This window comes from Antechinus flavipes, chromosome 4 (assembly GCF_016432865.1).
Source record: "Antechinus flavipes isolate AdamAnt ecotype Samford, QLD, Australia chromosome 4, AdamAnt_v2, whole genome shotgun sequence".
In the NCBI taxonomy this organism is placed as follows: Eukaryota; Metazoa; Chordata; class Mammalia; order Dasyuromorphia; family Dasyuridae; genus Antechinus; species Antechinus flavipes.
Genome location: NC_067401.1, coordinates 5,642,699 through 5,657,111, shown reverse-complemented (window position 1 = coordinate 5,657,111; position 14,413 = coordinate 5,642,699). Strand labels below are relative to the sequence as shown.

At 44.1% G+C, this 14,413-nt stretch overlaps 1 protein-coding gene across 8 annotated transcripts in view; it reads right to left on the bottom strand.

Moving 5' to 3' along the window:
- The window catches only part of AGAP1 (ArfGAP with GTPase domain, ankyrin repeat and PH domain 1), a 612,588-nt gene that overhangs the window by 351,470 nt on the left and 246,705 nt on the right, over nucleotides 1-14,413 (bottom strand). For 4 of the 8 annotated variants that reach the window (XM_051999115.1, XM_051999110.1, XM_051999113.1 and 1 more), the window contains exons 3-4: nucleotides 3,511-3,598; nucleotides 2,791-2,802 (exon numbers count right to left, since the gene is read on the bottom strand). In XM_051999115.1, the coding sequence (XP_051855075.1) occupies nucleotides 2,791-2,802; nucleotides 3,511-3,598 (100 nt within the window). The remainder of the gene's footprint in view (nucleotides 1-2,790; nucleotides 2,803-3,510; nucleotides 3,599-14,413) is intronic. The other 4 variants (XM_051999116.1, XM_051999117.1, XM_051999119.1 and 1 more) reach the window with 1 other exon arrangement.

Sequence of the window (14,413 nt, the reverse complement as noted above, 5' to 3'; positions counted from 1 at the left end):
TGCTATAAAATACTGAATGGCTGACTGTTCAATCTCTGCTTGAAGAAAGGCAAGGACTACCCCTCCCCCCATGAAAGGGAATTCCACTTTCAGCCAGCCCCATTTGTTACAGAAGAAAAATCTGAGGCTCGGAGAAATCAAGGGACTTGCCTATCATCAAACACATAGCTGTGCCAGGGCCTGAACCTGGGCCTGCTAACTCCAAACCCAAAGCTTTTCTATTAGAGACACTTTTCCTCTGGTACCAGGTGTCATGTTACAGGGAGACTTGAGAGAACATTCTCCTAGAGTTCCAGACTTTCACGGAATCCAATTGGATACACAGGATTATCTTGTGTGATAATATTTCCCAGAATCTCAGAAATCCCTCCGTAATCAAGAATCTCTTCTCTCATTTCACTGAGATCAAAGAATCTGAGGGGATCAGAGCCATCATTTCGTTGATGAGTTCCCAGCGTGGAACCTCCCTTTGCCCATTCAAATCGACACCTGTTCTGAAACTTCTGGTCTTGGAGAGATGTCTGGGACTGTGAGAGCCAAATCAAGTCTCCCATGGCCATGCAGCCGGCCAGGATGAGATGTAGGCGGGAGGGTTCTGTCTCTTCTGGAATCCTAGGCACTCTATCCATGCCGATCCTGGCGTGAAATATTATTTACTAATGCTCCATTTTCCATCAGCAAAGCTAACAGTCCTTTGTCGATATTAGCTAGTGAGCTGCCCAGAAGCCACCATTTCTTACTCTAAGTGATGTCCAGAAAGATGAAGAGGAACGAGAGTTGGGCGTGGCAATTAGAGGGACAGAGGGAACATGGGCAGATTGGTGTTTGGGGTTTTCCCTCCAAGAACCTGGCTTTAGTTTCCCTCTGCATTTGCTGATAATCCTACTGTTCTACCAGCATCAACCTCATCACTAGTCTGGGGGACAATGAGTAATGGGGATGGAATCAAAGTCAAGGCAAGAACAGGACACAGGAAAAAAAAAAAAAAAAGCGACATCTCCTTCTGCTCCTCCCTTTCCTTCCCATCACTCTTAGCCATGACCAACTAAAGTCTCTGCTAATAAAAATGAGGAGGGCTTGGGAACGTCATGACCACTTGGCTAAGAGGAGCAGCAAAAATGTGATTGGGCACAGGTCAACTAGGGAGTGGGAGTGGGGAACGGCTGCCACGAAGGGGCTCGGAATCCCAGCTGGCCCCAGATAAGCTGGTCCCCACCAAGAAAACTCTCTCAATCTCAAAGCCGGCCCAGAGAAAAGTGGAGACCTTGGGGAGGGGTTTGGGATTGCGTCTGGGTCATTTTCACTTTCAGACACTAATAAAATCACTTTTTCCTGTGATGGGATAAATGACAAGGGAGAAAGAACCATGTCTGCCATTGTGTGAGTCTAAATACTCTCCTCCCGCCACACTCAACATCTACTTTGTTTTTTTTCCGGTGGATACTATGTTTCTCCACGGTAGAATGTATACTCTCTGAGGGCAGACGCTGTCTTGTTCTTGTATCAATATTCCTCCCACCCAGAACAGCTTCTAGCACCCAAACTCTCATTTCCAGCCGCCAAGTTGCTACTTAGTATCAGAGCACTGACAAGTTTTGCTAACCCATGAGCTTAACCTGATCCCCTCGTTTCTCGTAGCACTTTCCTTTGAAATTGTCTTTTACACGTTAGTGAACATTTCCCCCCTCTTTCAGTAAGGATCCCCCTCAATTTTTGTCTTTGTAACGCTGGTGACTAATAATGTACCTAGCACCAAGAAGGTGCTTAATAAATGCATGTTCTATTCAACTCTCATTTCCAGGGACCAAGTTGCTATTTAATATCAGAACTCGGACACGGTTTTCTAACCCTTGAGCTTAACCCAATTCCCCCTGGTCCTCCTAGCTCTTGCCTTTGAAATTGTCTTTTACAAATTAGTGAACATTTTCCCCCCTTCAGTAAGACCTCCCAGGATCCTCCTCAATTTTTGTCTTTGCAACCTCAATGACTAATAAGGCACCTGGCCCAAGAAGGTGCTTAATAAATGCATGTTTCATTCAACTCTCATTTCCAGGGACCAAGTTGCTATTTAATATCAGAACTCAGACAAGTTTTTCTAACCCATGAGCTTAACCTGATTCCCTTGATTCTGAAATTGCGAATCTTTTACAGAATAGTGAACTCCCCTCACCCCTTTGGTAAAACTTTCCAGGATTCACCTCAATTTCTGTCTCTGTAACCCTAGTGGCTAATAATGTACCTGGCACCAAGAAGGTGCTTAATAAATGCATGTATTCAATTCTCATTTCTAAGTGATTAACTGATAATATCCCTTGCGTTTCTCTCCTCATCCCCATTTCCCCACTCTAGGTGGTCTTCTCCCTGCTGGGATCCAACCCCCGGTCTTAGAGCACAGTTGTTAACCTTTGGGGGTGCAGTAAAGCCCACCCTGAGAGTAACCCAAGAGTGTTGGAATTAACGCTCAGAGGAAGATATAGCGTCCAGGACGGGAGTTAACCGCAAACAGGTGTTATAGGAGACATATGGAACTACTCACAACTACTGCTAAGAAGACAACTAAGGGACAAAACAGAGTGAAATGTGTTTAAAATCCAAAGGGGAAAAATAAAAAGAAAGGAAAAAAAAAAAAGCATTTGGATGATGACACTGAACAAGGAGCGGGGAGTGAGGGGATGAGGGTGGGGAAGTGGGGGAGGTGAGGAGGGAGGATGGGACTCTACAGTAACAAAAGCTGAGCCTCCTGTCTCTTCCAAACAAGACAAGCGCTGCATGAAGGGAACGTATAGTTACCTGCATCCACATCTGCAAAGAATGGAACAGCCAGTAAGAAAAGGAAGGAACCAGAGATTCAGTGTCTCAGAGATGGAGTTAAAAAGATCACAAGGAGAGTCAACAGCATTGAGAATCGCTTTGTTTTTTATTTCTTTGGGAACACTCTAACTCGGCCACGAGGGCTTAGAAAGCGGCTTTTCCCCCATTATTACTGTTTCCATTTCAATTTCACATAAAAACGATTAAAAGGTCGGGAGCCCGGGAGGGAATCGAGTCACTGGAAGGCTGGCAGCCAAAAGATATCGTTTTCTCCCCGAGCCAATTAAATGCTTAGAATGCATTCTGGGATGGGGGTGGGTGGGTGGGAGCTCATGAGATCCAACCAGACAAGGTCAGGGATTGGTGCTTCTGCTCTCATTGGAAATGCTCCCATCCTGTCAGAGCCCACAAATATTTTTATAGAAACAGGACATCAGGATTAGGGAAATTCCCATCAGGCGGACAAGGGCTAAGTCGTTACAAAAGCAAGGCGTTCCACCTCACGGCTTAAAGCTGGTATTCCCTAATTGTCCGACAGCTAAATATTTACTACAAAGTGGCAGAAACACCCATTTTGCTTTTAGGTTCTTTATAAGAATCTCAGTAGTGCTAGAATATATTGATGATTGCAGATAGAATCAATAAAACAAATCGACTAGAGCGGCACAAGCCTTAGTGGCCAGCCTGCCCATGACTTACCTTCAGGCGATTCCTCCTGAACATAGGTGCCAGTCAGATACCGGTGTACCAGCGCAGACTTGCCACTAGCCAAATTACCCACAATTCCCTAAAATGGAGGAAAAAAACAAAACAGTAATTCACTTGAACTGACACCAGGAAGTCATCTGAAGGGCAAAGGGAAACAGAGTAATGGAACTAGACTTTCATGTCCACAGGGACCAGGGAAGTGATTTCATTAGAAGGAACTTTCAGAAGAGGAAACTCAAGCTCCAGCGCAAGTCCCACTTTTTCTGCCACCCAGAGTCTTGGAGAGTGGCTGGGGACACGGAAAGTGATTTACGTGTGGAAGTAGCCAGACAAGTCAACATAAAATATCATAAATACATCAAAATGTAAATTATTTAAGGGGGGGAGAAGGCTTAATGTCTTCCAAGAACTGAGTCTGGAAGAGCACAGCAAGGACAGTAAAAGGAGGCAGCAAGTGACAAAAAGGGCAAGTGGGTGGGGCGTAGTGGATAGGGTACCGGCCCTGAAGTCAAGAGAACATGAGTTCAAATCTGACCTCAGACACTTAACACTTCCTAGCTGTGTGATCCTGGGCAAGTCACTTAATTCCAATTGCCTCGGGGTAAAAAAAAAGCCTCCTCCCTGAGATCACCAAGGATTGGCAAAGTAACTGAAAGGTGGAGAGGCCGGTGGTGGGGGTGATCAGGCGTGGCATATTATTACTAATTAAAGTAGTGAAAAATAGAGATTGGCTCTTTGATCCAGCCATTCTTTGAATCCACCATCCTCATTTTAAGGGTGAAATGGCTGAAGTTCAGAGAGGTTAAGGGATTTGCCTGATGTCACACAGCTAGCATGCTTCTGAAGCCACATTCGAACTGGGTGCTTCACTCTTTCCCCTACTGTGCCAGGAGAGACCAGATAAGGAGATGGAGCAGTCTGGTTATGAACATGGGAACAGGTGGGCAGCCCGAGTGGCCCAGCTATACCAAAAGACCCAAGGAAGGGGTGCTGGGTAGCCTTCTCCGAATCACTCATTGGAGGAACGGCCCAGAAGGAAAGCCTGTTGAAGCTGTGGAAGGCACCACAGCAGGGGAGGGTCAGGGTGAGATGGAGGACCAAGGAATTCTGGGCATAGGAGAGGATTCAGCCGCCCAACTAAGACAACATTACGGACAATCGATCAGTTGGCATTTATTAAGCAGTTACTACATGACAGGCACAGAGCTAAGGGCTGGGCGGGTGGGCAGCTCCCCCTCCCCCCTATGGAAGGAAAGGCTCCCTGCCTCCCCTGCCAGCCCATTCCAAGCTTGGAGAATTCTCAGTCCCAGAAGTCTTTCCTTTTCCCTCAAGCCCAGAGTTGTCATTTTCTAACTGTTGCTTCTATTTCTGTTCTCTGCCCCTCCAATTTGATTATTAATTTCTGCATATTTTCATTTGATTCTCCATTTGAATGAGAGGGGAAGGCACACAGTTTTAGGGGCCCCTTCCCTAACAGCTGCCAGGGGCAGAGCGTGGGATTCCAAGGCCAGGCTTAGTGAGTGTAAGCAAATTTGTGAAAAACATCATTGTTGAGTCACTTCCGACTCTTTACGACCCCATTTGGGGTTTTCTTGGCAAAGATACTAGAGTGCTTTGCCATTTCCTTCTCCAGCTCGTTGTACAGATTGGAATTGGGGAATCACTTTCAGGGTGAAGTGATTCGCCCAAGATCGCATGGCTAGGATGTTGTCTGAGGGGGGATTTGAATTTAGGGATGAGAGTCTTCCTGACCATGGGCACTTTGGCACCATCCAAATGCCTACGAAAGATGGCATCGGAGAACTTCCACTCTGGTTAGGGATTAAAATATGCCGGTGATTCCTTACCCTGCTGCCCCCCAAAAAATAAGAAAGAAGGAAAATAATAAGGATGTAATGAAAATGGAGGGGGATCAAGGACCTGGAAGAGATTATGATCTGAAAGAAATGTCAGCTGACTAGGACCTGAAGAGGGGAGAGGCGCCAGAAAGGCAGGCCACAGGACAAGGGAGGGATTGGATTCCTCCATCCGCCACAGAGAGAGGAAATGGCACATGTCAAGGGAGGAACAAACACAGCAAAAGAAAGATGGTTTGCTAGAGCGCAGCATAGATTTCATCTTGAAAAAGGGGAGATGGGGAAAATGGGCAAAGGGCAGTGTGTCTGAAAGCATTCTGACAGAAAATTGAGTCCAAAGCCAGAAGCAGAATGGCACAATGCAAAAGAAGTTGGATTTGTTTCAAATCCCAGCTCTGTGTTTTGCCACTTGTGGGATGCTAGACAAGTCACACTCTTCCAGCCTGAGATGAAGGGGTCAAGACTGGATGATCTCCAAGGGACCGCCTACATCTAAATCTAGGATCCCAGAAGCTATTTTTCTTAAAGTTTTTTTGTTTTTTTTTTTAGTTTTACTTTTAAAAAACCACTATGTGTTTATGGACAAGAAGATAAGGTTAAAAAAATACAAAGTCCAAGGGGAGATTCTCACTCTATTGAATAAGAGCAGAACCGAGGGGTGAAAGAGCCAGGGAAGCAGCAAGTTTTGCCAAGTCCAAGTGGCGGAAAGCCAAGAGATGCCTGATAACCATAAAAAGGGACTGAAGTTAGAGAAACTGGGAGAAAGGAGGATTTATTTACACTGGCTCTAGTTTCAACTGGGCCCTTAATAGAAGTTCAGAGAAAGAAAAGAAAGGAGATAACCTTGAAGCGCACCTTGCAGGTCTGAGAAACAACTCCTAACCTTTCCAGCGAGGGCTACATGTGAATTTTCCTCGCTGTGAGAGTGAATCCAGAAAGCTTCTAGAGAGGAAGAAACCGAGGGCCATCAGTAAGTCAACAGTTATTATAAAGCACCTACTGTGTGCCAGGCACTGTGCTCAGTGCAAGGCATGGGGGCTGTCAGAGTGATTTTACTGGGAAGCAAACGACTCAGAGCACCAACAAAAAGCTGGCCCATTCCAAAGCCTAGAAGGTCCTTATGATCCCACCACAGCTGGCCCTCGGTCCTCAGCTGTTCTAAACACAAAGGGACAACGAACATTGTGAAAATCCAGAAAGCCCGGAAATGTCTGTTTTCTGTTCCATGATTCTTTCCCTTCAATTCAACAGGTGCACACACTTACACACACACACACACACACACACACACACACACACACACACACACACACTCTCCAAAAAGGGAGGGAAACAGAACATTTACAAACATACTACAAAGTCCTGGAAGTGCTAAAAAAGAAATAATGCAAAGCAATTTTAAGAGAAAGAAAGTGTTACTAAAAGGAATGATCAGGAAGGCCTCCATCTGAGCTATTTCTGGAAGGAAACTAGGGTTCTAAACATGACAAGTGAGAGCATTCCAAATACGGCAACAACCAAAATGCCGATTTGACCTGAATAGAGAAAGCAACAACTGAAATAACAGGAAAGAAAACTAGAAAGGGAAACGTGGGGAAATGTAGTAAACTAAAAATTATGTTCTTAATCCTAGAAGCAATTAGGAGTCATACAAGGTTGTGGAGTAGGGGAGCAACTAGTATTTTAGAAATGAGAATTTGGCAGTTATGGATTGGAGGAGGAAGTGGATGGAGGCAAGAGGCCAATCAGGAGGCTGCCGTGGGGGATGATGAGAACCGAAACTAGAGGTTCTGCCTCATGACAGAGCAAAGAGAACCGATTTGAGAGCTATTAAGGAGGAAGAAATAATGAGACTCGATGAAGAGTCAAGGATGAAATAACTCCAAAATTAAAAACCTGAGTCCCCGCAAATATTCTTTTATTGTTTTTATTTTTATTTTTTTTTTTTTTTTGCTGAGGCAACTGGGGTTAAGTGACTTACCCAGGGTAAACACCGCCAGGAAGTGTTAAGTGTCTGAGGTCAAATTTGAACTCAGATCCTCCTGACTTCAGCCCTGGTGCTCTATCCACTGCGCCACCTAGCTGCTCCCCTCCTCCCCTCCCCCCCCAAGCAAATATTCTCAATGGAAAAATGGAAGTTCTGCTAAGGAAAGGGCCTCCTATAGAGGAAGAATCTGAGGGCCATCAGTAAGTTGGCAATGATTATAAAGCACCTACTATGTGTCTGTAAGGGTCCACACACCACAGTGTACATAGCTCTGGGTCTGGAGTCAGAAAGATCTGAGCTCTAGCTCAGACTCTAAGTGTGTGTACTTGTGCAAGTCAATTAACCTGTCTCAAAACCTCCCCAGGGTTGTTGGGAGAATCAAATGAGTTAATATTTGCAAAGTTCTTGGCGTTTCTATTTAAATGTTGATTATTATTCATGAAGAAAATTTGGAGAGAGGTTCTTCTTGGGGGGAGCTGAGATCGAGATGCCCCCAGGACATCAGGCAGAATGCCCAGTGGGCAGTTATTGGGGAGAGGTTGCACTGAGGAGGGAGACTGAGGCTGGAAGTAGAGATCCCTGGAAGCAGATGGAAGCACCAGGAGGAAGCGCAGAGAGAGTGAGGGCTCAGGGCACAGCCTTGGGAGAGGAGAGGAATAGGTGATTTGTTAAAAAATTGATTTGTGAAGCCATTCTAGCATGGCCACTTAGGAGCAGGTGACCTGGCTCGGGGGGCACTGCTGCTGCCCTGAGCCTCCTGGCACCGAGGGCCATTAGAGCCTTCTGCGTCTGCTTCCTGAGCAGCAAAAAATTCACCCCTGGGGATCAACCTGCTGGTGATAATTAGAAGTAAACAGGATTCCTGTTTGACAAGATTCCACTAGGAACCATGATGGCGGCTGATGTCAGCAATAAGGCTGTAAGTTTACGGGCACGTGCTCACTTGGTGTTCCCTGGAGATGTCCGACAAGCTCGGGAGGATGGTGAGAGGCCGAGAGGGAGAGAGGCTCAGGGATCCAGACACCAAAGGCAGAAAGACTTGGGGTTCTGGGACAGCTCCAAGCTTGGAGGCAGCCCCTCTGAGAACACTGGGGGCAACCGGGTGAAAACGGGGTAAGGCAGCTCCTCTGGGAAGCCCTGGGGCAGCCGGGTGGGTAAGGCCGAGATCCCCCAGGAAGAAACACACTGTTTAAAAGAGCCAGATGCTGCCCCTCCCCCTGAGCCATGGTGGCAGGGACACCCCAGAAGGGCTTTTTCAGATGGAGGTCCAGAAGAGTAGAAGAAGCGGAGAATGTGGCACAAAGCATGAACATCAGAGGGAAGGGGGAAATCGAGGGTCAGCCGCGGGGGCAGCAGCAGATCCCAAACCAGCACCAGTGAGGAAGAGGAAGCCCACTGAGAGCAGAAGGGGAGGGTCCAGCTTGGGAGGCAGAGACACAGAAGATTGTGAGTCTAGAACTTCAGAGGCCATGGAGGCCCACCAGCTCGTGTTACAGAGGGAAACTGAGACCAACAAGGGACTTAGTATCCTGGGGTCATATATGTAACCACAATGTACATATGAGGAAACTGAGACCCAAGAGGGGAGATTATTTAGAGCCTCTCATAGGGCTGCTGCAAGGATTAAATGAGATAATAACTGTAAAAGGCTCACAGGTACCTGGCACATAGTAGGTGTACTATTAATGCTTATTCCTCCTTAGGAGCCTGGGGTATAGAGGCAACCTGAGACCCAAAGAGGAGAAATGAGATAATATTTGTAAAAGGCTCACATGGTACCTGGCATATAGTAGGTGTACTATTAATGCTTATTCCTCCTTAGGAGCCTGGATGAGACCCAAAGAAGAGAAATGAGATAATCCCTGTAAAAGGCTCACACAGTACCTGGCACATAGTAGGTGTACTATTAATGCTTATTCCTCCTTAGGAGCCTGGGTGTATAGAGGCAACCTGAGACCCAAAGAGAGGAAATGAGATAATTTTTGTAAAAGGCTTAGCACAGTGCCTGGCACAGAGTAGGTACTAAGTTTAGAAGGCTCCAACAAAACTGGGTACCTCTGTAGCCCCAAGGGTTTAGCCATGGCCACCAAGCCCCAGCTCTGGCCCCCCTGTCTTCCAGCTGCCAAAACTTCCCCAGGGTTTTGTACCCAGACGCATAGTAGGTGCTTAATAAATATTGATTTATCAGTTCATTCATTAATGTTGAAGCAAAGTGGTCATGTCATCTTGCCCAGCAGGCAGCGGTCACTCCACCATAAGAAGAAAGTCTGGCTCCCACAAATCTACTCCAGAAAAAAACTAAAAATAGAACCAGACCCACAAAATGACCGAGAATTCCAATGAGAAAACAACAGCAAATTACTTAACCACACCAGAATTGCAAAAGTCCAGGGACAACAGGAAATAGGGCACACACACACACACACACACACACACACACACACACACACACACACACTCCTAATGCAGAGCAGGAAAACAAGAGGGAACCTCCAAGAAGCATCTATCCATATCTTTATCCAAAGGATTTCCCCCCCAAAGCCACGGGAGGTCAGAAATCCATTTGGACCTTGGAAACCAGTCGGAGCCGCAGTGAGCACAAAAGGGCCCTGGCTAAGATGTCCTGGTTTCAAGAACCAACAAGGAAGAACTCTGATGATCCAGTGCCCCAAACTCCAAATATGGAGGAGGGACTATCAGCACCATTGGCATAGACTCATCCCATTAAGTGGAAATCAGGGCAGAAAGTAAGGCATCACAAATCCAGACTAATCAGGGTTGTCCAGCCTAGCAGAACACCAGAGCAAATTCTGGCCCTGGCCCAAAACTCCGATGCAAGAACGAAGATGGAAGATCTGACGAAGATACAAGCATGACTTTTTAAAATTGCTAAATATCTGGAAATACCCCCAAACTGAACCTATATAAAGAAAATAAGTAAGCAAAGGCAAAAGAGGAATAACAACAGGGGTTTCTACAAATTTCTGCAACAAAAGGCAATTCTACATGGTCATGATAAAATAGGAATAAGAAATATTTATATAGCACTAACTGTGTACCAGATACTGTGCTAAGTACTTTAATAATCACCACAAAGGTGGGGAAAATATAACTATATTGAACAATTGGAAGGAAAGCAAATAGCTTAGAAAAGAAAATGGTCAACTTTCCCAAGTAATTAGCCTCTGAAAACTGGAACAGACCAAACAGTAATCAGAATACAGGAGTCAACAGAAAATCTTAGGATAAAATTTAAAGATTTGGGGGTAGCTAGATGATGCAGAGGATAGAGCACTGGTCCTGAAGTCAGGAGGATCCAAGTTCAAATCTGATCTCAGACACTTAATACTTGTGATGTGATCCTAAGTAAGTCACTTGACCCCAATTGCCTCCCCCCCCAAAAAAAAAAAAATTAAAAGACTGAAAAAAAAAAAAAAAACACCATGTATAATATAGGGCATGAAAAGTAAATGACCTAGAAGACAGGTCTAGATTATGTAAGAATCAATGAACTTTCTTGAAATCAGAGCAACAATAACAAAACCGACGTATTATATTTCAAGCAACAATACTTTGGTTGTTGGGATATACTAACGGCAAGAGGAATATGGGCAGAAAAAGGGAAGTGAAGAACAAGGATAATAAAAGGAAGTGAGAGTTGGAAGCAAAGTAAACTTCAGTTTCAGAAGGGAGATACTAAAAGGAAGACAAAAAGGCAAAAGAAAAGAACTGGGAATTAAAGGGTGCCTATTAAGTGAAAAATGGTGGGATAAAATGTGGCATATGAATAAAAAAGAATTTTATTCTTGTTAAGACAGCTCCAGAGAAACCTTGTAAGATGTAGATGATGTAGACTTTAATGAGCAGAATCAGGAGGACAATTTATAAAATAACATTATAAAGAAGAAGAAAAAAGCTTCACACCCTTAAATACTCTAAACAAAGCAAAGCCCAATGGGCTCTCCAGAGAACTGATGATGAAAAGCGCTTCCTAATTTTTAATAAAACAAGGACAGACAGAAATTTCAGAAAGAAATATGTTATTGGACATGGCCAATGTGGAAATTTGTTTTGTTTAGTCGTGCTTATTTGGCAGAAGAGTTTTTAATCCCCCTTTTAATTGCAGGGGTGAATTTGAAGGAGGAAAAGAGGGCTATATATAGTGATGACCTATACCCCACATCCAAAACTACCTTTTAAAAAAAAAATAGAGTATTAAAAAATTTTAATGGGCCTAGAAGGGGAAAGAAATAAATTCAGAAAGAACAGAGAGATGAATTCCTGTTTGAATTTATGGTGTACTTAAAGCATAAAACAAGTGGTATGGGACAGAGATTCACAATTTTATATATAAATTTTCAAGTTCTCTTTTGTGGTTGGAAAATGCTCTTTTTATATTAACTTCACAATAAAAAATATCATTGCTGCCATTGTTCACTTGTGTCCAGCTCTTGGTGATCCCATTTGTGGTTTTCTTGGCAAAGCCATTTCCTTCTCCAGCTTATTTCACACATGAGGAAACTGAGGCAAACAAGGTGACTAGTCCAAGATTACCCAGATGGTAAATATCTGAGGTCAAATAAACTCAGAAGATGAATTCAAAACCAAAAAAAAAATTTGCATTAAAAATTAAATTATAACCAAATAAAACAAATGATATTAGATTAGATACCCTTTAAAGGCTTTAATTTTATGAAATACATTGGACATGACAAGAAAAGTTTCCATTAAAATAGCTTAATCCCTACCCCATCCCTAAATTTTAGTCTTAAAACCGTTAACCCTAAAGCAATCTGGAAACCCCGGCTCTCCAAAATGACAGATTCCCAAAAGTTCAGAGGGAGTTTGCTCTATAAAAGATAAGCCCTCCCTCCCAGGCATTTGGCATCGACCGAGCATTTAGAAGATCAAACAGAAGTTTGGTAGACCCAATGCAAAAGCATGAAATAGGGTAAACAACAAGTCCAGGCTTCATTGGGTTCAGAGCCAGATGAAGTAAGGATACCCCAAGCTTCAGGAGTTCAAGAGGGGAAAGACACAAGGAGATGGGAATGGAGAAGGCAGATTGTGGTTGGATCTGAAGGAAAAGCAGGATTGAGAATAAGAAAGTAAAAGAGGAGAACCAAAAAATATTAGGCTGAACGAGATCACTGATAAGGTTTCTTCTAAGTATTGAGTTTTTGGTTTATTAACGATAATTAATCTCTGAAAAATACTGCTTGGAGATTTGGAGCTTTTTCCTAAGAACTGCATGAAGGAAGGAAGGAAAAGGGCATTTAGGATGTGGCAAGAATTATGAAAAGCCCAGAGTTTACAAATACAAAAGGGAGACAGGCCTTAGCTCAGGGAGCTTACATTCAAACAAGAGGAGACACACATGGAAGAGTTTTGGATTCTGGGAAGGCAAAGAGCTGGTTAGGGGAAGGATCGATGGGTCTTTCCCAGCAGCAATGGTAGCACTGGCCTGTTTTTCTGAAAAGAGCCAGAAGACAGAGGGAGTTAAGGTGTAATGGGGCTGATGGCAACAAGAAGGTCCAGAAAGGTGATATGTCTGAGGTGGAAGAGGTAGATAGGACAGAAGTTCGGTCCCGTCCAAAGCAAGGGCTCCAGAATGAACTCTATTACAGGTCAGATGGCGTGGAGGGTGGACAGAGCAGAGGCAAGACGATGGCTGCGGTGGAAAGGGCTTTCTCTGTGATGGGCTCATGGGCAAGATCTGGCCATTACGGGATTACAGATTCTCAGTGACTTTCCAATCCTCCATTTCTTTCTCTTTGTTCCTGATGAAATGGAAGGAAAATGGCACCAGGAGTCAGAGGCTCTTTTATGCACAAACAGATGGACAATCATCACTGCTGAATAAGGGCAGCCGATAGCCATGGTGTCCTGGACAGACAAAGCTGCCCCGGTTAAGATGACGTACACCCAGACAGGGCAGCCACAGAGCACCCGCCCCAGAGCTGGGCTTCACACACTCAGTAGCTGCGTAATAAAGTAATTAAACTCTTGTGCCTCCATTTTCTCTTCTGGAAAATGAGCTAAAAAAGGAAATGGCAAACAAAGCACTCCGGTATCCCTGCCAAGAAAGCCCCAAATGGGGTCACAGAGTGCTGAATATGACAAACACACCTGAGGTTTCGTTATTATAAATAATAAGCAAAGGGCGAACCATTGCATGCGACCATCCAGGACCTCGCATTGAAAATCCAAACCCATTTCAACAGAACTGCTATTACTTCCATTGCATTCTATAATATAGAATAATTAAATTATTATGTTATATTATATATGTTACATATAATCTCTATATAATGTGTTATATGTAATATATATTATACGTAATACATATTGTATATAAAGTACATGCTCTAACATTAACATATATTTAATTGTATAATATATATGTATATATTAAAATAACCTGTACTTCCCTCCCTCCTCTGCAGAGATGGGGGTCCATCGCTACAAGATACTGGATATAATGTCAATCATTCTAGAGGTTAGGTTTGCTGAATTACGTTTTCTCCCTCTTTAATTTTTATTCTTTGCTCCAAGGAATAGTTCTCTGGGGGAAAGGAGAGATATATTTGGAAATTAGAGATAAAAAAAATAAGATCAATAGAAATTTATAGAAACCTCAGTTCCTTTTTCTGGGAAAAAATGGCCACTTATTTACATAAATGTAACTAACCTTTGTCCACAATCCTTTTCGAGATCTCAGCCTGTTAGCTATCCACCTCCCTTGTGGTTTTCTTGCATAGATTTATTCCACAAGGCAGCCCGGGCCCAGATGGATCCGGGTCCATTCAAAGCCTGCAATTCTGTCCTCATTAGAGAGGGGATTGTCAGGGGAACCCTCTTGGCCATGTCACTCAGCTCAGGGGCTGCCTCTCCCCTCCCAGACAGGGAGACCCTGAAGGCATAATTACACAGAGGAAGAAGCTGAGACAGCCTGATGAGGCAGCCAAGCAGAAAACCTGAGAAAGAATCGAGGAGGCTTTGCCCCTTTGTCATCCCCAGATTTATTTCGGAGGGGCCCCTTCCAACGCAG